This window comes from Juglans regia, chromosome 3 (genome assembly GCF_001411555.2).
Source record: "Juglans regia cultivar Chandler chromosome 3, Walnut 2.0, whole genome shotgun sequence".
Lineage (NCBI taxonomy): Eukaryota > Viridiplantae > Streptophyta > Magnoliopsida > Fagales > Juglandaceae > Juglans > Juglans regia.
In genome coordinates this window covers 23,281,372-23,307,732 of record NC_049903.1, presented here as the reverse complement: position 1 = coordinate 23,307,732, position 26,361 = coordinate 23,281,372, and the positions used below count along the sequence as shown (strand labels likewise).

Genomic DNA, 26,361 nt, shown 5'->3' with positions numbered 1-26,361 from the left:
TTACAAAAAGTTTGGTGTTGATAATTAGCTTTTTCTTAATGGATATTTTTTTAAGTGTGTTTTTAAACTTAGGATAGGAAGATCCTTGTTACAAAATTTTGGTTTATTCATGAGTTTTGAAACTTGAAAGAATTATAACCAAAATCAAGATAAATGGCCTATGTAGGTTTTGGCCATAGTGAGTTGTTCGTAGTTGTGATTGGTTTTAAATTTTTCTGAATTGATATTTGAGTTTGGAACAAAATTTACATGAGGAATGTAAATTTTGTTAATTTTTAGAATTAGGATGTCAAATCCTTAAGTTAGGGGTAAAATGGTCATTTGCCCACATGTAGAGGGTAAAATGTTAATTTTACTCTAAGTTGTCTCTTTTCACATTCTTAATTGTTAGTAATTAATTTCTAACTTTTAGAATACCCTCTTACAGTTTCTCGTGTTTCGCGCTTTATCCTAGTAGAACGTGACGATCGAGGTAACTTAGCTTTTAACTTACTATCAATTTAATGTGTATGAGTGATAAGTAAGGGAACTAAATTGTATGTATGCATGTTATCATATGTGTCATGCCAAGTCATTACATATTTATCTGTTACACAGAATTTATTCTGTCATGAATTATTCATCTGTTACACAAGATATTCTGTCACATATTCATATACATTGCAAGTATGTCATGTTAAGTATGCCATCTATTACATGTATTTCATGTCACGTAATATTCACTGTCACATGTTACATCGTGTTAAGAAATGTTGTCTGTTATATGGTATGACATGTTACAAAATGTTGCATGTTACATGTATCCCATGTTATGAAATGTACTCTGTTATATTTATGCCTTGAAGTATGTCATGTCTGTCATCTTACGTTTATGTCACGTTATGCTACGTCAGGACTTTTGTCTTTTATATCACGTTCATGTTACGTCACGCTACGAAATGTCATGTATGGCAGTTAAGTTATTCATGTCAATCACGACCCTAAGCGCTAGGATGGGATAATATCCTAGTGGAACTACTTTGTTCACGCTGGAGTGTCTAAATAGGTGTGAAATTCCCTAGGTTGGCGAAGTACAGTAAACAGGTTGCGAATGGGGCCTAATTAGCTGGTTAAAGGAGCGCGCCAAGTACTAACGCCGATGGTGCCACACATTATGTTACGTGTGTCCATAACAAGTGTGGCACAAACAAATAAGTCATGGGGCCACAACAACTGTGGAGCATGAAGTATGGGGTCACAACAACTGTGGAGCATACACTACGTGAGACACAGCAATTGTAATACGTAGAATACATGGGGCCACAACAACTGTGGAGTACGTATTAACGCACTCACAGTTGGTATAGAAACCTGTGATGTGATGCGGTAATCGGCAAGGACACACGGCTCAAGGGGATCTGTGTAGCACCCATATGGTCACTTTAATGATTAAGTCTATCGAATAAGATTTTAAGTTCATGTATTTCACATTCAAGTCATGTTTCAAGTTCACGTTATGTTATGTTCAAGTTTACATTCATGCAATCATGGTAATCCCATGAGACAAGAATATGTTTTAAGTTCATATTATGTTATGTTCACGTTTACGTTATGTTCCAAGTTCACATTTATGTTATGTCATGCTCAACTTCATGTTCAAATTATGCATGTTCACGTTCATGTTATGTTTCAAGTCCATGTTATATTTCAAGTTCACGTTCATGCTATGTTTCAAGTCTATGTTATGTTTCAAGTCACGTTCATGCTAAGCTTCAGTTTCAGTTTAAGTTATGCCAGTTATGTTATGTTGTATGTCAAGTTATGCTATGATTACTTATGATTTGATTATGCATTCATGCTTTTACTGCCATGCATGCATCATTAACCTGTGTGGAAGTTTTCTGTTAACTTGCTGAGATTTGTAATCAAATCTCACTGTGGTAGTCCCAACTACCATTCCCCCCGAATGGTAGATTTTGTTATAGGATCTGAAGGAGAACCGGGAATCGACCAACTGGAAACGGTCGACTAAGCGACGATGCGACGTAGATGGTATTACAATAGTTACCTCAGATTACTACTTGTATTTGTGGAGTTCAATCTCCAGCACTCTTTTGATCACAACCTTATGGACTATTATTGTGATCTTAGTTGTTTAGTATGTCGTTAAGTATGAAGTATGTTTTAAGTATTTGGGATATTTTAGTTTGGTGCATAGTATTGCTAAAGAAAAAAATTATCCGCTGCGAATATTACATAATACTAGATGCATATTAGAAATATTGCATCTTATATGTCATGAACGGGGGCAGGTAACCTTGTGTTGCATGTTTCGACGCTTCAAATGTCCGTCCGATCCCAAGCGGAATCTGTGGGCGTCACAGTATGTAAATTTTGTCCTAAACTCCAATATCAAATCAAAAAAATTGAAAACTAAACACAACCATGAAAACTTTATAGGGGTTGAAACTTATATAGGCTATTTCTCTTGATTTTTGTTGCAATGCTTTCAAATTTCAGAACTCATGATTAAACCAAAATTTTTCTTCTAATATACTCATAACATATTCCTAAGAATAATAATGTTTTGAATTATGAATAAAACCATCAAAATCACATAAAACAAAACTTGAGATTTTCGGTTTCTTTCTATGTTCAAAAACATATTTTTGTTTCTAAACTAGTTTTGATTAACCTTTTGATCCATGACTTATAAAGATGTAATCTTCAAACCAAAACATCACACGGTTTAAAAAGGTGTCCTAAAATAGATCTAAGTTTTAAACTCAAGATCACATGGTTAAAAAGCAACCAAAACATGGATTTAGCTAAGGACATCAATTCTTTGACCTATACGAACATCTCCTTGCATAAAAATTCATATATTTGAATATATCATCAAATATATTCAAACTAATATTCTAACATATATATAAGAGGCTTAGGATCCTCCAATAAAATTATCAATGTCATTGGAATAGGTTTAAATCACAAAAGGTCCAAACTTTCTTAAAACATAAATTGTTTTTCCTCTTCTAGTTTCTAGATCTAAGAAACTCTTTCATCAAAACCTTTAATCATGCAACACATACTCAATTAATAATCATATACACATGTTAATAGTACTCCATAAAAATTTCGGACCAAGATCTATCCATTATCTTGGTCAAAAATTCCAAAATATAATACACTCCAGTTTATCGCTTAGATGACTTTTCTGTAGTTTAAACAACTTTTGACCAATCAAATGATCTCCAAATAGAACAAATAAAATATATAAACTAAGTTTGTAACTTCTTGTTGTTGTAAATTAATACCGATTAGTTATAGGTTTGGTTATGTTTTTTCAACTTGTAGTGAGTGAATGATTTAGTTTTGTAATTTTGGTTAAGTTTTTTTAACTTCTAGTGATTCTAGTTAATGCTTTAGTTTTGTAATTTTGGTTATGTTTTTATAACTTGTAGTGATCCTAGTAAATGATTTAGCTTTGTAATTTTGGTTATGTATTTTTAATTTGTATCAATGATTTAGGTTTGTAATTTTGGTTATGTATTTTTAATTTGTATGAATGGTTTATTTTTACAATTTTGATTATGTTTTAATAAAATTGAAATTTGAAAAAATATTTTTAAAAACATTAAAATATGGAAGCCCAAATCCGATTAGTGAGTGCCTAAAATTGCCAAATTGAAATTTCAAATTAGCTAAAAAAAACCCATTAAAAAAGCCCAAATTTAGAGTCAGAGTTAGATCGGAAGTTATAAGTATAGGTCACTCGTAAAAATGTTAAAAGTATAAAAAAATAAATTTAATTATTTATATTATATTTTTAAATGTTTTCTAAGTGTTACATTTTTTTCTAATAAATAAGTTTAATATATAAAATATTTAATTAATAGAATAAAATGTTAAATTAAGATTCAAAATTAGATATTCTACTTTAATAGCATGCTTTTTTAGAAATAGATTGATGATTTGTTGAGGAGATTATTATGCATAAATTATTATTCACTTTTATATTCTACACCTAGAGCTATTTCATAGGGTGTATAGATATTTTTTATAGAATATGAGGATATTTTTTATAGGATGTGGAGATGTGAGGTGGTGAATAATGACTGATATAAATTGTTTCTTTCTTAAACTCATGACGTACGAGTTTTCTATTTATTTTTGGTTGGCACTATAGTGATCAAGGAATTCTTCCGACATGAGTATTTTTCTAAATTTATTTTATTCATTTTAAACATTTAAAAAAATTTATAACATTATTAAAAGAATATTTCTTTAATTAATGAATAAAAAAAATACTGTCAAGATCTATGTCGAGACCTATTATCGAGATCCCTATCGTTTTTTAAAAAATTGAGGAGAAATACTTCGGGTCCCAATCTAAGGTGTGTTTGGCAAGTGAGAGTACTTGAGATACTCTCACTACTATTCTTTACTTTATTATTACTTTTTACCTACTTTTCTACTATTCATTACTTTTTACCTACTTTTTACTACTATTCAATATTTTATTATTACTTTTTTACTACTATTCACAAACATTTTCAACACTTCTCACTATCCAAACGATAAGTCTTTTTTTTTAATTATTAAATAAGTATTTTTTAATGATATTAAGTATTTTTTTAATATTTAAAAATATAAAATCATATAAAAAATTATCGTAACCTAGCACGACTCAAAATTAAAATAAATGAGAAGAGCAATGTTGCTGCAGCTTCCTTCACGGTTCACCCATCGTTCCCATCCCATTTCGCTCCATCGTTAACAACGAGGCATCCGATACCCAAATCGGCGATTCCTCCGAAGCTCGTTCGCTCTCTATATCTCTCTTAAATATTCATTTCTTCTAATTCCTCTGGTTCTTCTTATCTATCTTGAAATTCAGAAGATTGCCATGAATTCCGCTACTCAAACAATAGCGTCATTTATCGTTTTGCCTAAATCTCCACCGAAATTTAGGAAACCAACACGGGAGATTCTATCTGGGTTTCCTTTCAATGGACGTGAGACGTTCGGAAAAATCTATGCCGTCTCTCCTAACGGCTCTGTTTATCCCTCTCTTTCCCAAGGGGTACGTCCTCCCTCTTTTCTTATTTTTTTGTCGTAAACATTTTAAATATGATACGTGTGCGATTTATTTTTGCTGGGTATTTGCCCGGACGAAAACCTTGTAAGATTCAAACGATCTTGATGTATTATGAGTTAGTATGCAGTTCAAAGAGTAAGTTTTGTCTCTAAAACCCACCAGTTTCCCTCTAACTGGTGTATAAGAGACAAGAAGGCATGCCATATAAAAAACCTTTGCCTCGGATCTGGGTCTTATCGTTGATGAAGTTTTTCTTGACGAAATTTGTATTGTTTTTTCTAATTTCTGGATAGAGACTTATTAGGAATGCGGTCAGGCTCTCTCATGAAAGCATCTTTGCCCAATCATTGAACATAGAGTACCTAAGAAGTGGTAATGTATGAGTCAAAATACTTCATGTATTAAACGAAGTTTGTAATGTCCAAATTATTTAAGGATGAATAGGACTGCGTGGAGATTAAAACTGCATATTCAGATTCAAATGAATCTGATTAAAACGGATATGATTTTTCGGAAAGTAGGTGCCATATGCAGCTGCGTCGGTACTTGACTTGAGTAAAAGAAAAAAACATGGCATGATTTATCTTCTTTGCACATTGGGCGTAGTCAATCGTATTACAACAAGACGATATCCATGAATAGAAAATGACTTAGTTTTTACGAGATCTATATCATTGGGATATGATCGGTGAAGTAATGTTCTTTTCTGTGGATTGATAATCAGTCCATGCGTCATGCTTGGAATGCTCCAGAAAACAATGACAATGCTTCCTCAAATTGAAATTTGTTGTTACCAGATTTTTTGTTTCTCATGATCACTTATCTGTTCTGAACAATTGCGTTCAGTTCAAAAGCACTTGTGCACGGGTATTCATAGATCTATCAAGATTGAACATACACATTTGTATGTTTGTGTATAGTATGAAAGTACCTGGAAGTCTTCTGTAGTATTTTTACTGAGTTGTCCTCCATTTTGTGTTCTTGAAAAACTCATGTTAACCATGGCTTTGGATTTATTAATTTTTTTCCATTCAATTTTAGGCTGAATCATGTTCAGCAGGAGATAATCATGGGCAGAGAAGCAGTCTTGAATCTCTGTTTTGTTATGATAAGCCTATACCTGAAGAAAGAATCGAGAAGCCTGTTGGGATCTCTTTAGCTGAAAAAATGATTGGAAGTAATCCTCGATGCCCAGATTGTCAAGCCAAAGGTGCAGTCCTTTGCATGACTTGCACTGGTTCAGGCTTATACGTTGATTCAATTCTGGAGAGCCAGGGCATTATTGTCAAAGTTCGCTGCCTAGGTATATTACCACCCCTCTTCTAATGACCTAGATAAATGTGTTCATGTAAAAATGTGATGAACTTTGCTTTATTCTAGTTTAATTATGTTGAACTTGGTTGTTTCCTTATTCTGTGTTAATTTATGAAACTTGAATTATTATTAGATCTGGCATCCTTGCCCAGGACCAACTTCTAATGAAAGCTAAGACTGGCAAGAAGTTAGAAAAGTTGAAGATGCGAATGCATTTGCTTCTTGTTGAGGAACAACCTATCCAGTTATTATTTAAAAGAGTACCAAAGTTGGGGCCATATAAAGGAGATGTTTAAATTGCATAGAAAATTTATTGCATATTTCTAAAATATAATATAAATAAATTGATGCAAAAAGGAAAGGAGAAAAGAAAGAAGGGAAGCTGAAAGTGAGAACTACTCGTGTGAAAAGGCAGACATGGGTTATGGTTACAAAGAAATCTGCTTCATCTAGTATATTATTCATATTATCTCCAAAGGTCAAAATCATAATAGATAATTGATAACTTGATGAATAGTGCTGCATGGTGAGTTCATAAACTTGTTATAGAAATGGTGTTCCCACTTGAATTGTGATAATATTATTTGGTTTATTGAGTTGTTGTTATTGGGTCTCTTGACTTTCCCATCAGCCCAATCATCTGCACTCCTGATCTAGAACCCTATAGTTCATTGCCTGAAAACCACCACAGAACACTATCGTCAACCGGCATCTTTTTTTTTTAGAAAGTGAGAGACACAGAGTCTCATAGAACAACTTTGTTCACATATTAGGAATCTCTCTCACAAACCCTGAACTACAAACAGTGTGACTGTGAGGGCACAGCTATGGGAGATGATGAGGAGCATCTAAGCCCAAAGTGGGAATGTAGGCAGAGGATTGTCTAGAGTGGGAAGCTAGTTTCGAGACGTTTTTTGTGTGGGGGCCCAAAAGTGAAGACAAAAAGGTATTGTTTGTGAAGCTAAGTATTAGGGCACTGCACTTTATTGCTAGAAGAAGCTGAAGAGAAATGTGCTCGACAAGGAAAGTCAGCAACCAATAAATGGGAGTGCATGAAAATGAATTGTCGAAGCAGTTTTTGTTGGCTGATTATGCAATGGAATGGAATGAAAATTCCCCTTCTGAAACAAAAGCATTGTCCATGGAGGAATACATTATAGAATTAGACCATATTTTGTTACTTTGATTGTTTCAGGAAGAATTAATCAGTATCTGCTTTGGTAGTGATGATTATATTTGAAACAGATGTTAGTCTGACATTATAATTTTTGCCGTGTAGGTTGTGGTGGAACTGGTAACATAATGTGTTCAGAATGTGGTGGCCTAGGTCATCTTGGACCCAAATGACTTGTGTGGTTTGATTCTATTCCCTCAATTTTGCTGTCGCCTGCTGCTGTATTTAGCTTTAATATTGCAATACTAATACACGTATTTTTAGTTATATAGCATTTCAATTGTACTTGAATCATTACTTATACAAAAAAAATTGTACTTGAATCATTACTTATAAAAAAAATTGTACTTGAATCATTAGATAAGTGATAAAATTCAAATGGTTAGTGAACTGTGATAAATATCATGAGATGTTCTGTAGCGATGAATATGATACAGCATAGCTGCATAGGAAATAAAATGCATTTAATCTCTAGGGGTTGGCTCAAGTGGTAAGGACCTTGGTTTTGGTTGTGTACTTTCTCCAGGTACAAGGTTTGAATCTTCTTGGGTGCAAACAATTTTTAGGGACTATCGGACTGAAGGAACTTTCTCTTGAATTACCCAAGGTGCACTTGCAAGATTAGTTGAGATTTTGTTCTTGGACACGTGCCAATGAAAAAACAAAAAAATGGATTTCATATTATTTTTCAAAGATGGTTTTTTTGAATTGAAATAGCCATTGCCCTCGTTCTTAATATACCTAATTAAAATTGAGTAATGCTAGGAGATACAGTCGTGGAAAGAGCAAGCGCAGCGTAATTCTTTTGGAAAAGTATGAGATTTACTATTAAAAAATTATTTCTTTTTTATATAGGTCTCTTATTTATTCATTTTTTTAAAGGGATTATGCGACGCTTGCGTATTTTACGATTGTAAATATCATTTTTCATTAAAGTTTGTATGAACTTTAAATGTGTAATAAGCAGGTTTACAACGGCACCTTATTTTTGTACAATGTAGCTTCACTTACATTGGATTTTAATATCTACAGCTTGCAATATGCTTTTGTCTGGTGTATGATTCATCATTTCTGGAGACTTTAGATTTTTCATAATTCTTGTGTTTAGAAACAAAAGAAAAAGATTATCCTTGCATCTCCATATTTTCAAATCATTTGCCATTAATTGGCATTGATAAAAAAAAATAAAAAATAAAAACCACAAGCACATGGTGCTCCAAAACCTTGATTTGTTCCTCTTAACAATTCCTAAAAATCATGTGTGACACCCCCAATCTCTACTTGTCTTTTGGCAGAGATTTGAAGTGTCGGGATATGCAACACATGGTCACAGCTTCACATTTATGACGTGCAATGTAATCTACTAATGATTTAGTAGTATGTAATAATTGCAACAGAGAGTCAAGTTCATACAAAATTTGCACCAGAATATCTAAAACATACCCCCATAATCATTTGATAACTATAGTTCAGCCTCATCGGACTGTTTACTTATTAAACTTAAACATTAACAAATGGAGAACTCATATTTCTCCTTATTCATGTCTTAGTTAGGCGGGGCTTCATAAAACTCTTATTCAAAGCATCTCTCTGATGCATTGATTAATACGCAGGACCATTTTTATAAACATGAGCATCATATCTAAATGTCGATCCAGGTCCAGTTCATTCTCCATGGTCGATCAATTGACTCATGTCCATATCCATCATGTGGTCTTGCTACAACTTAGTTACTTTTGTTGTGGCAGTTTAGAAAATAAAGGGATGAGATTTCATGGAAAATCCAGTAAGTTAGCAATCAACATACAATAAGATAACACAAACATAATAAATAATAAACAGGAAATGCATGAATGTAGAACACGTACTTTTATTTCTTTTATTCAGACTTTTTTGTATAAACAAGTTTTGAATAACTTTCAAATCAATATAATACATTTTCTTATAGAGAACACTTCTTCAAAGAAACAAAGTTTTGCATTTCTGATCTTTTCAAAACATCTTGCTTAACATATGGTAACATAATAGCTACCCATTTTGCACTGTGTGTACCTGCTGGATTCATTTCATCATGTCTGCCAAATTAAACTTTCATACTTTCATTCATGTGTACTCACGAGTCTTAGGTATCATTTACATATGACAATCACCCTGGAATCCTTTAAAGAGGATCTAGCAATTGTCCGTTGACTAATTTTCGTCAATTCAAGTGTTACCATTCCATTTTTATTCACTCCAAAGTGGACAGAGGAGTTTCACTATGATACTTCCTCATCCTAGCATTTGGGGTCATGATAAAAATATTTTTTAAGCTATGCATATGACAAACATATTAAATGGCATGTGTTTTTGCTTGAGCAATCAAACTTTGTATGAATTATCATAACTTTTGAACATGTCAATTTGTAAGAATGCTTGGATATGTAAAAGTTTAATAAAACATCACATGCCTCATTAATCCGAATGTTTATGAGATATATGCAAGATAATTCATGCTCAAAATCAACATTTATACATGAACACTTTGTTTATACATCATCATGTAGATATTATCTAAGAATACGTTAGAGACCAATTTACAATGTTCTTGAGTGTTTAAAGTGACTAAAATTAAGAATTTTTTTTCATGTGTTAGAACTTGATAAAATTCCTTACTTAACCCTATAAACCCTAGCATGCATGTTGGTGTTCATGTTAGTGATATTCATCTTCACGGGCTCAAATGCTTAGATTGTGAAACATGGTGACCTCAAGATGGTAATGATTAGGCCTGAAAATCGACTATGTCGGTTCAGTTTTGTGAGAAAACTAAAACCGACCGACCATGATTTTTTATGCTAAAAACAAATCGAAACTGATCGGTGTTAAGGGCTGAAACTGGCCGACTTCAGTCCAGCCGGTTGCTGGTCGGTTTGAGCTTTTTCTTGGGCCTTTGTTCTTGCTCAATTGGGCCAATTTAACATATGTTTTGGACTTCTTTTTTTCTCAATTCATTATCCAAATTGTTTTTGACCTTTTTTTGAGTTGATTTTATTTTAAATTTTAATAGTAATGTCATTTATAATTTTCTACTATTACTAAGTAACTAACTATATTAATTGTTACTTACTACTTTTTACATAATTATAAAAATAAAAATAATTTCACTAGATGTTTAGTATTACTTAATACATATTAAAAACAAAAAATAAAAACAAATTGACTTAAGCATAGCAAAATGCAACAAAAAAATATAACATAATTAAATGACAACAAATTGGGTGCCCAACTTCAACTTCAACTTCAACTTTAACCTTCAATAGTTGCTACTTCAACTTCAAGCCTTCAAGCCTTCAATATTCAATAGTTGTCATGTTTGATTGTGTGCCCAACTCTATATACAAACATTAATTAATATTAGTAATAAGAATAAAACATCAAATGTTAGTGAATTTGGATTATAAAAAATACTAAAACTAAATTATAATGAAAACAAATAAAATATTACCTGATTCTACTATGAAACTCTCCACATTATTCATAGCCTCCCAGATATCAATGGTTGTTGCCGGATACCTTAACCAATTTTGAGTACAAATAAGTGCCTCTAACGGTTTTCGGAGCCAATGAACTCTAAAAAGGATCAAGCACACGACCTCTCATACTAAATGCTGACTCGGACACAACCGTGGAAACATATATGGCCAATAATTCTCGTGCAATTCTTGCGAGTATAGGATAGTTAGTTTCATTAATTTCTACCAAGTCAACAAGTCAAACGATGTGGAGAATGCCTCACAACCATCTCGATCCACTTTTGTTTTGGCACTATTAGATCCAATGGGGAAAATGCTTTATACCACTTGTAGAACCATTTGGCCTTATGCTTGCCATTACCATCATTCATGGTTCCAGATGTAAGAGGGGGCTCATGTTCTTGGGTACTCGTGGTGGAGCCGAATTCCGCATTATATTTCGCATACAAATCTTTCTATGCCTGTTTCACACTCGACACCAACTCCTTAGCACGAAACTCATCATGAACTTTCCTCAAGTGGAAAGTAAGAAGTTGTAACTTGCTTCGTGGATCAAGCACACCTGCAATTAATATGAACAAGTTCAGCCTGTCTAATGACCTCCAATACTTATCATATTTTGTTCTCATATTTATGGACATACTCCTCAAGCAACTATTAGGACTCTCGCTCAACTCCATCAACTCATTTTGGAGATCACAAATCTCCAGAAAACTGGTGTTGGCTGTCATATATAAAGACCTAGAAAACCTATTAGTGGCATCATAAAACATTCCAAAAAACTTAACAAAAACCCGCACTAGCTCTCACTCCCTAACTTTAGGAGGCCCCATATGCCCAGACCCAGGGCCATCATTAAAGTAAGAGAGGTAATTATAATTCTCACTCTCCATCCGCCTAAAAGCCTTCTCAAACTTCTCAGTCGCCTCCAACATCATATAAGTTGAGTTCCATCTTATCTGTACATCAAGACACAACATTTTCTTACAATCAATTTTTTCTTTTTCTGCACATCTCTTAAACTTGTCTAATCTTGCGGAAGATGAACAAACATATCTAACTGCATTTCTAACCATTGTGATGGTGTCATTGCACTCCTTCAAACCCTCGTTCACGATAAGATTCAATATATGAGCATAACATCTCATGTGCATATACTTACCCCCAACAAATTTCCACTCAAAAAATGTTTCAAATATGAAATTGCAGTATCATTTGAACTTGCATTATCAACAGTCACAACAAATATTCTATCAATGCCCCAATCAAGCAAGCATGACTCAACATATCTCTCAATAGTTCCCCCTCGATGATTAGGGATTAAATAAAAGTTAATGATTTTTTTTCTGCAATTTTCAATCTTTATCAATGAAGTGTGTAGTTAGACACATATAATTTAAATTCTATACTGATGTCCATGTATCAGTCATCAATGAAATCCTCATGCCATCATTTTTTAACACTTTTGTAAGTTTCCCCTTTTCACATTCATACAATTTCATACATTCTCTTACAACTGTAACACGACATGACACTTTAAACCGAGGTTCAAGAGACCAACACACTTTCCTAAATCTCTGTCCTTCAACAACTCTAAATGACAACTCATCAATAATTACCATCTCTACATATGTGCAAATATTTTTATAAAAGACATGTTGTTTACCGTACATATGTGTAATGGTATGATCATGCTACTTACCTCACATTGTTAATCCAATATTTCCTACATGAAATTGATCATGTGAACTAAAAGGAGAGAGAAAATGTGAGGGATGTTGGTGGAATATAGATGTTCTGCATGATTTTGGGTAAGCAGAAACTACACTGGGGCTTGAAGAGGAATGAGATACACGTAAAGTGCATGGGGTTGAACATATATATAAGGAGTCGATTTAAGAGTTTTAATGTGAAGATGAATTGTAAAATTGTAAGAGAGTTCTATTGGGACATGAATCCTAGTGGAAGGTAGAGATGTGCATGACTTAGAATTTGAAAATGCAGTCGGTTAAAGAGTTTTAATGTGAAGATGACTTGTAGAGTTCTATCCTTGTGCCGACGAGTTCGAGCTCAAGTTCGAGTTTGAGTTGGTATCAGTGACAATCATTCAATAAGAGAGTTAATGAATTCACCATGGTCATTTGGTTTGGTTCCAACTAGATTTTCTAAGAAAATGGTTGGATTTTGGTTTGGTTTCTTGGAGCCATTTCGCCCAATGCTGGGTATGAACCTTGGCTGGTGTGGTAAGGTGTGAGTGGTGCAATTACAATTGAAAATATGGTGGAAATGGCGTGGGCTAGAGGCCGGTTTGATTTAAGTGCACACGGCACCTAGGTGTCGATTGATGGTGATTTGAGCATTGACATGGCTTGGCTCCTAATGGCATGTGTTGGGTCAAACCCAAACTTCTAAGTTAGTCTAAGAACAATGCAAATCAACAATAAAAACCAGAAATTTCAGATTATAAATGTGGTAAATAAATTAAAGAAAAATTAAACTAAAAACATAGTTCAGAGCTTACTAATCATGTGTGAGATGATTAGTACTTCTTAATTCAAGTTATAAGCTTAACCATGGTTAGGTGGGAACCCTAGGGGCGTGTGGCACATCTTGAGCTTGAGGGAAACTAATGGTATGGTGTATGTGGGCTTCTGTCCCTAGTCTTAGTCACTTCTTTTGGGCCTTGTGGGTTGGGCTTGTTGGGCCATTTGTGTAAGCCTTGTAGGTGGGCTTGGTTGTGGGTTATTGAATAGACCTAATGTCCAGATTTGAGGGCTCATCTAAGGTCTCAAAGGCCTACCAAGTTTGGTTCCAAATAACAAATCTTTCTTATGTTGGGCCAAAGGCCTTCATTCTCACTAAGTTAGGCCCAAAGGCTTCATGCCCACTACATATTTGGGCCTAATTTCTAAGATTCTTCAAGAGGGGTCTAAAACCTTATAAATCCAAATGAGTCTAGGCTTATGACACTTATTATTAGCCCATCACATCCTTAGTGATTGAGTGCCCTTAATTAAACACTCTTGGCTTACTCCTAAATCCATCCATACCTAGCCCTTTATGCTTAGACCATTAATAATGCTATGTGTAACACCCCGCTCCTTCTTTCTAATGTAAGCAAATTCAATTGCGAGTCTCGTTATGTGGGCCAAATCTCTATGGTGTGTTCTAAAGATATTATGTGATTTTTAAAGTACGCCTAGTGTTTTAAATGCACTAGAAATATTTATATGGGATATTTCCAATGTTATTGATCCAATATTGATTTTAAATAATACAATTATAATATTTTTTAATAGCTCCAAAAATATTATAATTGCAGGAAATCATTTTAATATCATTTTATTAAAATGATTTCAATTATTTAAAATGTTATGTGAGTTAAATTATGTTGAAAATTCTAATTAATTAGATGGTTTTATGCTCTTAAAGATATTAAATAAGATTTCATCATTTTATTAATGATGAAAGAATATTATTTTATAAACTAAAGTTTAGTTTAAATAATATTCTATCTTAATTCATCTCAGTGCTTTTAGTTAAGTTAATGTTTACGCATTTTAAATCAGTATTTTAATTCTCTACCGTTAGATCGTTTTGAAGATCCCAAGATGAAGGGCCTGGATTAAATACCCAAGCCCCCTTCCTTTCTCCCTCACTTTCCCTTCCCTCTCTCTCTCTTCCCTCTCCCTCACATGTACGCTGCAAGCTCTCCTTCCTCTCACCCGATTCTCCCTCTCTCCGCCCGACGCCACCGTGTGCCACCCAGCCTCACTGCCACCACCGACCTCCCCCACGTGCATCTCCCTCTCTCCTCCTACAATAGCCCAACCGAAATGGGTTTCACCCATTTATCTCCTCCTAGTGCCGCCGTCATCAACCGAGGCCTCCACCGAGCACCCCCTGGCCTCCCTCTTTCTCCTCCCTTTGACCCGAAGCCAGTAGCCCCTTCCTCAACTGCATGGAGCTCCTCCAACCCATGGGTTCACCATACCCACGGCCATCACACCACCACCAAAGGCTTCTCCTCCCACCGGTGACCTCCCCAGTCACCCATAGTGTCGATCTACCCCTCACGCATGCCCCCTCTCTCACGGACTCTCCCTCACACACGGCTTAGATTTGCCGCCTCCACCTCGCCACCACAACTCCACTAGCGACCCCCTAAGCCCTACATGGCCAGCCAACGACCAACCGAGCTCCCCCTCCATTTCCCCTATTTGAGACACACGGGTTCCCCTTGGGAAACCCACGGCTCCACCGTGCTCCCCCGCCCCAGCCACCATGAAGCCGCCTTCAGCCTCCCTTGACCTCCCCTAGCCTAGCCCCAAGCCCAAACCACCACTTTACGTGGTAGACAGCCACCATACATGGTGGACAACCACTATACGTGGCTAACAGCCACTGTACATGGCTAGATACGTTGTGTTTCGCCCCTCGCCACCACAACGAGGCCACCATGAGTCCGTCCAAGACCACACCTAGCTATCCAAATGCCCAAACAGCCACCATGTAAGGTGAATAGCCATCGTACATGGGTCAGCCGCCACGTACGACCCTTCCGACGTCATCGATCGTGATGGTCAAAGAGCAACGCACAGGTCAACCTCGACGATGGTATAACCCTATATCCCTCGTTATTTATGTTAGATGTTAATTAGTTGATTAGGTTGTAGACTGTGCTATTAGTATTTGTGGAGTTCGTTATCTAGTGTGGTGATGTGATGTGCTGTGTATGCGAAGTGTTGGGCGTAGTTGGGAAGTGTGTTGTGTAGTGTTATGGACTGTGCTATAATGGTGACGTGGCGTCGTGTGGATTGGGAAGAGAGTACACGTAAAGTGTACTTTCGTGGCGTAGTGTGGGATGAGAGTATATATAAAATATACCCTCATGGTGTAATGTGGAATGGGAACTCTGTGTGGCGTAGCGTGTGTGAAGGGAGCACACGTGGAGTGAACTCCATGTGGTGGAGTGATGCACCATATGGTATGAATGTCGTAGTGGTGATGTGGCGTAGCGTGTGTGAAGGGAGTACACGTGGAGTGTACTCCATGAGGTGCAGTGATATACCGTGTGGCGTGTCACGAAGATAAGGATGGCTACGTAGTTGATGTGCGTAGAATATGATAAGTAGTGTCGGGAATTGTGGAACAATGTCTCAAAGTAGTTGCGATGTGGCTTGTAGTCTGAGGTGACATGTGTCATCGTGTAGTTGACTTATGGCTGGGAGTATGTGCGAAGTGACAGAATAAGTGTAAGAGTGCGCAGCGCAAGCATGACAGGGGAATGTCATGGAGAGACATGGTTAAGCAAGAAGTCGTGCTTGTGATGGGTGAGGAGTTAGCGTAAGAGTGATGTAGCGGGATGTCAGGTGATGTGACAAGGTCACGGTGTAGCTTGGAAGTAGTCTCGAGCTATGACGTGACGTAAGGTGTAGTTATGAATGGAGTCTTGTCATATTAAGTGTTGGGATGAATTGTCAAGAGGGACGAGTAACATGAAGAATCATGCTAGTCGGGTTAAGAGAAGGTTGGTATCGGAGTATGGGGCTTGTTTACACAAGCAGGTGATTAACATGTTATATGTTGGTCTTAGGTGATAAGGGGTAAGATACGTGTGTAATTTGGTTAGACACATGTGCCGGACGGATTCACCATATGTAATGAGTAATCTATCTTAAGCATAGTTGCACGGTGCTTAAGCCTTAGAATTTGGCTTAAAGTCGTGTGGCGTGTATTGATGGTTTAGTTGCTTATGCATTAGATAAAGAATGACGCTAAGGTTACGTGTATGCATATAAGTTGTCGTCTGACACGCACATGAATGGACTGCATGATATGAAAGTAGCATGGAGTCCATGTAAGTATTACGTTCATACTCTTCTAGAGTTTTCTAAACGATATGAAGAATGAAAATGAAATGTTTTTCCTTTATGATGCATTACGAAATGACAAGAAAGATGTTTTACGAAAAGCGTGCTAAATTTTCAAAGATATACGTATGTATGGCCCTTCTTGGCAGCCACTTTTTATGCAACCAAAGTATTAATTGTATGCATGTGAATGAATGACTATACGTTGTATCTCTTGTATGTATTTTCTAAGAAAAGAAATGTTGAGGCTTATACCTCGAGCCTTAAGCGATACTCTAATGATGCGATGAAAGATGATGTTTAAACCCATGCTTTTAAAGTGACGTTTTTCCATGAATGAACTGTTAAATGAAAGGACTAAAAAGAAAATGACTGAAATGACTGAACGTTTAATATATGAAAATACGTAATGACCATATGAATGAATGAAAATGGTACCAAAGGAATGAGCAGATTGCAATGCCGGGTAAATAGTACTAGTAGTGCACCAAGTGCTGCCCTCTGACTAAAAAGGGATTCCAGGCAGAGTCCGGGTCCAAAGGAAGACCGCTAACCCCAATACATGGGCGTAATAGTGTGTATAAGCCAAAGAAAGTTATAAGAAAGAATGTATGAATGCACAAATTCTTGAAGAAATGAAGGCATTGACGGGAGATACGTTTCACTAGGGGTGTCAAATCGTGTTAACGGGTTGTGTTTATGTCGTGTCAAGGTATGTACATTACACTAAATGGGTCGACACGAACACTACCCGTTAAGGATTTCGTGTCAAAATTCCAAACCCGAACACGACATGGTAAGATAATGGGTTGACACGACACGACCCATTAATGAATAAGAAATAAATTGACAAAACACGACCTGTTCCGTTTCAACCCGTTTACGTTAATGGGTTGAACAGACACGATACAACACGACACGACACGACCCGTTTGACTTAATTGATTTTATATAAATATTTAAATATAAATAATATCTATAAAAAATGAAAAACTAACTACAAGTCTAAAATTACAATCCAAACAAATATGATCCACACAATTTATAATAATATTCATTATTAAAATTACATTTAAAATATAATAAACAAAACATACAATGTAAATATATTAATGTTACAATCCCAAATATAATAAAAAATTAAAAACACAGATTTAAACAAATTTAGAACTTGAAAAATGAAGTGGAGCATCCTCCTTGCCCTTTAGGTCTAAGGGTATAAAGGTAAATTTAATTTTCTTAACGGGTCATAACGGGTTATAACGGGTCATAACAGGTTGACCCGTTAGTGACTCATTAAACAATCGTGTCTTAACAGGTCAACCCATTTTGACCCAAACCCGTTAAGGCTAAACCCTAACCCGCTTTTATCGTGTCGTATTCGTATTGGGTTAACGGGTCGTGTCACATATTGCCACCCCTACGTTTCACAAAAAAAAAAAAAAACTCTTTTTTTAAAGAAAAATTATGCCTAGTGATGTTTTCAAAGGAATGCATGTATGCATGTACGTATAGTATGTATGGGATGATGAATGCATGAATGAAAACCTATGTTATTATATTTTAACTGTATGAAGTAATGCTTACTGAGTATTCGACTCATTTTATTTTTTATATGTGCCCCTCCTCCCACAGGAACTGAATGAGCAGTACGCGTCAGGACGGACACGACCCAATGAAAAGAGCACGGATGTCTATGCATGAGAGTTTTAATTGTATGAGAGGCCTTTGTATCTTAAGATTAATGTTTTCCGCTGTAAACCATTTTATTTTCAAAGCACATTTTATTTTACAACGTAGAGTCTTGCACCCTGGGTATGGAAGTAAAAAAAAAAAAGGTTTTAAATCGAATGGTAATTTCCGTCGTCTTTTCTAAAATCATTTTATAAAAGGTCTCACCACAAGGACGGGCGTTACACTATGTGTCATACCACTATTGGCCTCTTGGTAGTTATTCTAAAAATAAAATACTAGAATTCTCCCACTAATTCTAACTAAACCTAGGGTGTTATTCTCATGCTAAAAAAAATTAATCCCTAAAAGTTTTCCAAAAAAGAAAATAATTATCATCTTACACTAACTAGGATTATGGGAGCTAAGGTCAAGTCTTAATGGACCTTTCAAGTGGGGTGTTACAAGAGGCAACCTCGTTATGAATTTTCTTAAATAAGAGAGCACAAGCAACATAAGGACACATGATGATCAGCATGTCTTTGTGGAAGATTTGTAGTCAGTCATGTTTAGTTTCCTTTCTTCTCATCAAGAGAATTATTAGAATGAAACAAATTTATTTTTACAACTCATTAAAATTACTCACTATGTTAAGGATGTAAATCGCCCCAAAGACCGGAATGGGGAAAGATTCGTACTTAGCTTGGAAGGGAAAGCTTGGGCCTTGATTAGTGTCGTTTGTGACCCATGGTGGCGGTCCGAAGCGGCATTATGGTGTCTGTACATGTACTCATAATAGTGAATAAAAAATAAATAAAGTAAATGTAAATAGAGAATGAGACACATATTTAGGTGGTTCAGCATAGATCCTATGTCCCTGAATCGTTTGGAGTGCTAATCCACTATAATGAGAGATTTAGGCGAGAGATAACTCAATCACGCTAGGTGTGAGCGTGGAGCTCGACTGCACTAGGTGCAAGAGCAAAGCTCGTTCCCTGAGGTAACTCACTAGCAGTGATTGAGGCACGAATGTCACCATTCGGCATTTACAAGAGAAATCGCTAGGCTGGAGATGACTCTTGTGCCTTCTTACTTCGTAATGATAAATCCTCCCTCATGGACTCGGCCTGGTATGTTATATTGGGCATGGGATATTTTATCCATTACACACTACATATAAAAACCACAACACAAGCAATGAAGGTCACTAGCTGCATGCCTTTTATGTACGTACGTAAAATTTAAGATTCCATTTATTTCGATGGAATATTGTTTATTTGATGCATGTCTAATATTTTTCACAAATTATACATATTTCTGTATTTTCTTGTATTAATTGGAACAATGATCAATCACTAGTATAGGTTGGATTCTAGACCAATCTTCTTGATCGGTCACCACAAGCTGCCTCGCCATCCTCGGCTGGCCCCATCCACAGCAACTTCATCTCCCAATTCCATGTTCGTTGGATTTTGGTTCATCTTAACACTCAAGATATTGCATTAGTGATAAAAAAAAATAAAAAAAAAATAAAAATCAATTTTGCTTGAATTAATAATATCTTCCAATAGTTATAGAATAAAGTTTGATAAGCTTAATGTGCAATATCTTGTGAATTGCTAAACATGAAGTATTTAGGCTTGTAATCCAAACACCTGAAAGTGGAATGCTTGTTAGATATAAGTGAGTATTTGTACGTAAACGTAACAAGAAAAATAAAATTGTGGTATACAAAACACAATTTGTTGCACAAAGTTTATCACAGAAACCTGATATTAATTATGAAGAAACATATTTCATTGTAGCAGATACATTTAAATTTAGATTTTTGGTAATCGCAAAAAGTATGTATGTGCGTCTAGTGGATGTTGTTACAACATATTTATATGGATCACTGGATAATAATATATATATATCTGTATATATTCATGAAAGGACATAAAATGCTGAAGCATGTAATTCAAAATCTCGAAATATTTATTCTATCAAGCTACAAATATTTTTATATGGGTTAAAGCAAAGACGCATATAGTACAATCGTCTCAGTAAATATCTACTAAATGGAATATTTGAAAATAATACAATTTGCTTGCTTGTTTTCATTAAAAAGTCAGACTTAGGATTTACTATTGTTGCGGTATATGCAAATTATATAAATCTTATTGGGAGTTTCAGAAGAGCACATGAAAATTGTAACTTGTTTAAAAAATGAGTTTAAAATGATAGATCTTAGAAAAACAAAATTTTATCTTAGTATGCAAATTAAGTACTTTTCAAATGGAATTTTTATCTATCAATCATCTTATATGGAAAAAATCTTGAAGCACTTATACATAGATAAAGGTCATCCTTTTACATGGTAATGCAATTTTGTGGAGGCAATCCTATAACTAGGGGTGTAAACTCAAACCGGAAAATCAGAAAACCGGTCCGGACCGGACCAAACCGGACCTGTTTTACCGGTTTTGAACCGGTCCGATCCGGAACTGGTTTTTAAAATGTAAAAACCGGCCGGTTTCAGGATTTTTTGGCCCGGACCGAACCGGACCGGACCGGTTGATTAAAAAAAATAAAAATTAATATTTTTATATATAAGTTTTATACAAAATATTTTATATATATTAAATATTAATATATATAAGTTTTATATATAATGTATAATTATAAATTTTTATGTGAAATTTTATATATAATATATATTCATATATGAAATAATTTCTTATTATAATTTATAAATTATTACATAAAATGTTAATACTAAATCACTAAAAGTTTATAACTAATATTAATATATAACTTATAACTATATCAATAGTCTAATATTAATACTATTATATAGTCTAATATATTAATAAAAGTATAAAACAGTTTTTTAAAATCAAATCTTTTATTTTTTATAAATAAATTTTTAATGACAAATTGTGAAATTTACATGTTAAAAAAATCGGAAAACTGGACCGGAAACCGGTAAAACCGGAAGTACCGGTTTAGGAGGGTAACCGGTGCGTAATCGGTTTTGAAAAATACAAAACCGGTACATACCAGTTCGTTCCTAAATTTAATCCAAAACCGGACTGGACCGGACCGGTTACACCCCTAGCTATAACATTTCAAGACACAAAAATATTGGATTCTTTTTCCTTTGCTATTTTTTTTCCATTGTGTTTTTTCTTGGAAAAGTTTTGAAGAGTCATGTTCTTTGTGTATGATCATCCAAGGGAGAGTGTTATAAATGCACACATAAAATTGGTCGATAACCATTCAGATTCCACCTCTTAGAATTCTAAAACATTCATGTATCAATGCTTAGAATTTCTAAATTTATCGATGTAGCTCATTAATTCATGTATTGTCCTTTCATATTCTTTATCCTCTGATGCTTATAAAAAAATGTCTTGAGAATCATTAACACACAAAAAATTCGCAATGAATAAACATGGATAAACATGTATAGCACTTTCTATCAATTCTCTTGCTATTTATTTCTCTCTAATTTTCAACATAAACAGAACTTGATACTGAGTTGTTAAAGAAGTGTGAGTAAATAACAACTGATGCATAATATTTCTCTTGAGAAAAACTGTCTCTTTGTGATGTACTTACTTAGATTGGACTTACAGAAGATTCCAATAAAGCCCAATGGAGTCCGTTTATTTAACCAATGCGATAGCTCAACAAAATTTGGGTTTTTTGGGAAAGAGTTGGGCTCAACCAGCCCGGAAACCTAAATATATAGCACATTTGATTGAAAATGGACCGGCCCAACTACACTGACAGGATATAGGACCTCAATCATCATCTTTTAACAAAAAAAGAAAAAAAAAATCAAAAGAGTTATAATATAAAATCTCGACTAGTAGAAAAAGGTAATGTAGAGAATGATAGATGCTGAACATTCAAGCTACAAATGTGAAGTGAAAGCGAAATCCATGAACTGAGAAGTAAGATGTCCATTGCAATCAAGTCTCTTTTGTGATAAAAATTACTCCCACCGACAATATATTGACAAATGGAGACCTTTCCTTGGAAGCAAGGAACCCAAAGATGTAATCCACAAAATTTCCAGACTTTTCATTATTCCTCCTCCTAAAGTTAAGCAACTCTCCAACATTAACATTTTAGCTACAGCCTCCTCCCCAACCTTACTACCCAACTCCTCCTCCCCTCCCAATTAATTTCTTCCTCACCCTTCATCTGTTTCTCTCAGATTTTTCTCTTCTTTTTTGTTTTTTCTTGACCGACGTTTTCTCAGTAATGGGTGTCAAAGTTTTCATGATATTTTTCATGCTAACCAGTACAATTCTGTTCTCTCTTGTATACATTCCAAGAAAAATATCCATACCCATATCAAACTTCAGACCGATTGTGAACTACTTGAACATACAAAAATCTAACAAATCATATCCGGCAACCTTTGCCTACCTGATCTCAGCATCCAAAGGCGATTCCGGGAAGCTAAAACGTCTGCTACGCGCACTGTATCATCCAGGTAATTACTATTTGATTCACTTGGATTACGGTGCTCCGGCAACGGAGCATCGAGATGTAGCCAAGTTTGTGGCCGGAGACCCAGTTTTCAGTCAAGTGGGAAATGTCTGGGTTGTGAAGAAACCAAACTTGGTGACGTACAGAGGACCGACTATGCTTGCCACCACTCTTCATGCAATGGCAATGCTCTTGAGAACCTGCAAATGGGATTGGTTCATAAACCTTAGCGCCTCCGACTATCCCTTGATTACTCAAGATGGTAGGGTGAGTGCCCTTTTTTTATTTTTTTGCTCTGTTCTTCAATCGTGTTTGATTGATTCTGTTCTTAATTTTGCATCCCAAGCGAGTTTTAGTTCCAGTTTGCCTGTTCTAATTTTCAGATCTAATTCATGCCTTCTCTGAGTTGCCGAGACATCTCAATTTCATACAGCACAGCAGTCACTTGGGTTGGAAACTGTGAGAGAGAAAGAAATTATAATTTCTTATTATTATTATAATTTCTTTTTTAAATTGCTGATTAGGCTCTTTTGTTTAACGTAGTTTTAAATGCCGTAAAATATAGGTGGCTTACCAACCAAATGCCATACTTATTTCAGGAACAAGAGAGCCAAGCCGATAATAATAGACCCAGCACTGTATAGACGCAACAAATCTGAGATTTGGTGGGTTATTAAACAAAGGACCATCCCTACAGCTTTCAAGCTCTATACAGGTTTTTTCCCCATCTTTATCTTCTTCTTATTGATGTCGTATTTAACTAAAAATCATTTGCATATATAAATGGCAACCCTTTAAAAGGCTTCGCAGATACATGTATAATGCTTTTTTATCTGCCTTCATCATTTATTGATAACTTGTGGGTAGCATGTGAACTTCTGAAGAGATGACATAAAAGTTGGTGCATGGGACCCCATGTTACCACTTCTTTAATCTTGCTCAATTTATTTATTGTTTTATTTCAAACATTTCATATTATTTATTTGAGAAAAGATATTTTTAACTGTAAATTGTACAACTGTCGTATAATCTTTTTTAAAAAAATGAATAAATATGAGATTCACATGAAAAAATTAATTTTTTAATAATGGATCACACTTTTTTGTCAAAGTCATTACGTGGCGTTTACGCACTTCACGCTTGTATGTAGAATTATTCTATCTATTTTTTTTCTCCTCAACATTCTCTCTTCACAGGATAATCCCGTTGGGGTTCCTCCGAATAAAATCTAAAAAATAATTCAACATTTTTAAATTAAAAAAAAAAAATATATTAAAAAAAAATTTTAATTTTGTAATAATTTTTATTCAAGATTTTCTCTGATTAGGTATAAGGTCGTCAATGTTTGTGTTTTGATATGCTAATTGTTAACAAATCATAATGTCCTTTTCATTCTCCTAATTCTCTTGATGTTAAATTTATTGGCACCAAGAACTTCTCTGTGGTTTGTTTCGGCATCCCATTCCTCCACTAACCAGTGTCGCCCAAAAATAAAAGCACACAACCGATACATAATGTGAAGGGGGAAATCAAGGAGAAATATCCCAATTCCCATAAGCTGACTTGGTTTGTATTCCAAGGAACCTCTTATGAGGCTGCATGATCTAGACAGAAAATGCATATGCGGATGCTTGTCTTTTTTTTTTCTCTTTTTTTAAACTACTCTTTTTTAAATGCTGACATGCATGCTTTCCTGCTTGTACGGAGTATCTTACGAAATTTAGATGATGGAATGCATGAATTCAACACAAGACATGTTTATACTGTGACTTTCGATCAATTAATCATCCAACTTCAGCTTTACAGTACCCTCAAATAATAATAATGATAATAAGAGAAATTATATTCCCACTACAGATTGTACCGAAAATTTATACCGAATGTTAATTTTTTTTAACTCAATGATTAATGAAGTATTTTTTTAATAAATATATGATTTTTAATTTTTTTGAAAAATAATTAAAAGGGTTAAAAAAATAAAAAATATTTTGGATTGTAAGTAAAAATCATCGGTGGACGTAGCAGGTCCTTATAATAATAATAATAATAGATGTACAGGGATCTGATCAATAGCCATGATCTGTTAACAGTAGTAGCTAGGTGCGAGCTAGAAAAAGAAAAGAAGTTGTTTCCATGTGATCAAAATATCTATTTAATCAAGTCCTGATCATTTTGAATTCATAATTCCTATGCTGAATGTGTGGTTTGAATTAGTGTAATATCTAAATGCATTAAAGATGATGATGATTTTATCCTTTTTTATATTGGGTTCCCTATATATCTCAGGTTCAGCTTGGACAATAGTGTCAAGATCTTTTGCCGAGTATTGCATAATTGGGTGGGACAATTTGCCAAGGACTCTCCTACTATACTATACCAACTTCGTCTCAACTCCTGAGGGATACTTCCAGACACTTATATGCAACTCTAAAGACTACAAGAACACTACAGTTAACCATGATCTCCACTACATTACCTGGGATAACCCCCCGAAGCAGCACCCGAGGTCCCTTGGACTAGGAGACTTTAGGAACATGGTTCTGTGCAACCGCCCTTTTGCCAGGAAGTTTAAGAAAAATGACAGAGTTCTTGACAAAATCGATCGCCAGCTTCTCAAAAGACGCCGCGGACAGTTTGCTTTTGGTGGGTGGTGTTCTGGGAGTAGTACTGGAGATCAGAAGCGCCACAATACTTGCTCAGCCTTGCGAAGTGAGAACTATGGTGTTTTGAGGCCTGGAGCAGGAGCTAGAAGGCTGAAAACTTTGCTCACAAGAATTGTTTCCGAGAGGAGTTTCCGCAGGCAGCAATGTAGATGATGATTCTTTCATGATCATATATATGAATTCTCCTTGTCATAATTAATACAGTTGCTTGATTTTTTTTTAAAAATTTTGGGACATGAGAAAGTTTTCAGAATTATGTGTCACATGCCTGTTAGATCTCTCAAGTTTAATTGGTAATAAACAGGATTACAACATACATGTATAAAGGTAAAAATTGAATTCAGTTGCTCTCTCTTTCTATTTTTAATTTGAGTAATGTCAGGTCCAAGTCTCATACAAGTCTTTTAGCAAAAAATGGGTCACACAAATAAGTAATAGTTTTTATTTTTACATTTTTTAAGGTAGAGTCTATTTTTTTACAAGGACTTGTATGAAATTTATCTATTTAAAACTTATACAAATTATTTTTCTTTTAATTTTGGAATGAGGGGTACCATATTCTACCATCGAACCAAAGGAATGCCAA

The 26,361-nt window shown here is 35.0% G+C and overlaps 2 protein-coding genes across 7 annotated transcripts; both read left to right on the top strand.

Moving 5' to 3' along the window:
* The first annotated feature begins 4,661 nt into the window (after nucleotides 1-4,661).
* On the top strand, nucleotides 4,662-18,751 carry LOC109000852. 5 transcript variants are annotated; one of them, XR_001997783.2, is made up of 5 exons: nucleotides 4,662-5,065; nucleotides 6,122-6,383; nucleotides 7,674-7,749; nucleotides 8,095-8,175; nucleotides 8,864-9,196. XR_001997783.2 is itself a non-coding variant. In XM_035688005.1 (4 exons), the coding sequence occupies exons 1-3, from the start codon at nucleotides 4,889-4,891 to the stop codon at nucleotides 7,739-7,741; spliced, it is 507 nt and encodes a 168-aa protein (XP_035543898.1). In that variant the 5' UTR covers nucleotides 4,662-4,888; the 3' UTR covers nucleotides 7,742-7,749; nucleotides 18,592-18,751. The 5 variants fall into 5 exon arrangements, 4 of the variants coding, with proteins under 4 accessions (XP_035543898.1, XP_018833411.2, XP_018833409.2 ...); XM_035688005.1 differs by lacking the exons at nucleotides 8,095-8,175; nucleotides 8,864-9,196 and adding an exon at nucleotides 18,592-18,751; XM_018977866.2 differs by lacking the exon at nucleotides 8,095-8,175 and having other exon boundaries at nucleotides 8,864-9,057.
* Nucleotides 18,752-22,528: 3,777 nt separating this feature from the next.
* Nucleotides 22,529-26,142, top strand: LOC109000851 (beta-glucuronosyltransferase GlcAT14A). 2 transcript variants are annotated; one of them, XM_018977860.2, is made up of 4 exons: nucleotides 22,529-23,374; nucleotides 23,496-23,571; nucleotides 23,712-23,827; nucleotides 25,399-26,118. In XM_018977860.2, the coding sequence occupies exons 1-4, from the start codon at nucleotides 22,882-22,884 to the stop codon at nucleotides 25,926-25,928; spliced, it is 1,215 nt and encodes a 404-aa protein (XP_018833405.1). In that variant the 5' UTR covers nucleotides 22,529-22,881; the 3' UTR covers nucleotides 25,929-26,118. The 2 variants fall into 2 exon arrangements, 1 of the variants encoding a protein (XP_018833405.1); XR_004801056.1 differs by having other exon boundaries at nucleotides 22,531-23,379; nucleotides 25,399-26,142.
* The last annotated feature ends 219 nt before the right edge of the window (nucleotides 26,143-26,361 follow it).

Bases quoted from the DNA above. Each gene is read 5' to 3' on its own strand.
- LOC109000852 (XM_035688005.1), top strand. From the start codon at position 4,889: ATGAATTCCGCTACTCAAACAATAGCGTCATTTATCGTTTTGCCTAAA. The intron at 5,066-6,121 runs GTACGTCCTCCC...ATTCAATTTTAG, and splicing joins ATCCCTCTCTTTCCCAAGGG to GCTGAATCATGTTCAGCAGG. The intron at 6,384-7,673 runs GTATATTACCAC...TTTGCCGTGTAG, and splicing joins TGTCAAAGTTCGCTGCCTAG to GTTGTGGTGGAACTGGTAAC.
- LOC109000851 (XM_018977860.2), top strand. From the start codon at position 22,882: ATGGGTGTCAAAGTTTTCATGATATTTTTCATGCTAACCAGTACAATT. The intron at 23,375-23,495 runs GTAGGGTGAGTG...TCTAATTTTCAG, and splicing joins TCCCTTGATTACTCAAGATG to ATCTAATTCATGCCTTCTCT. The intron at 23,828-25,398 runs GTTTTTTCCCCA...TATATATCTCAG, and splicing joins AGCTTTCAAGCTCTATACAG to GTTCAGCTTGGACAATAGTG.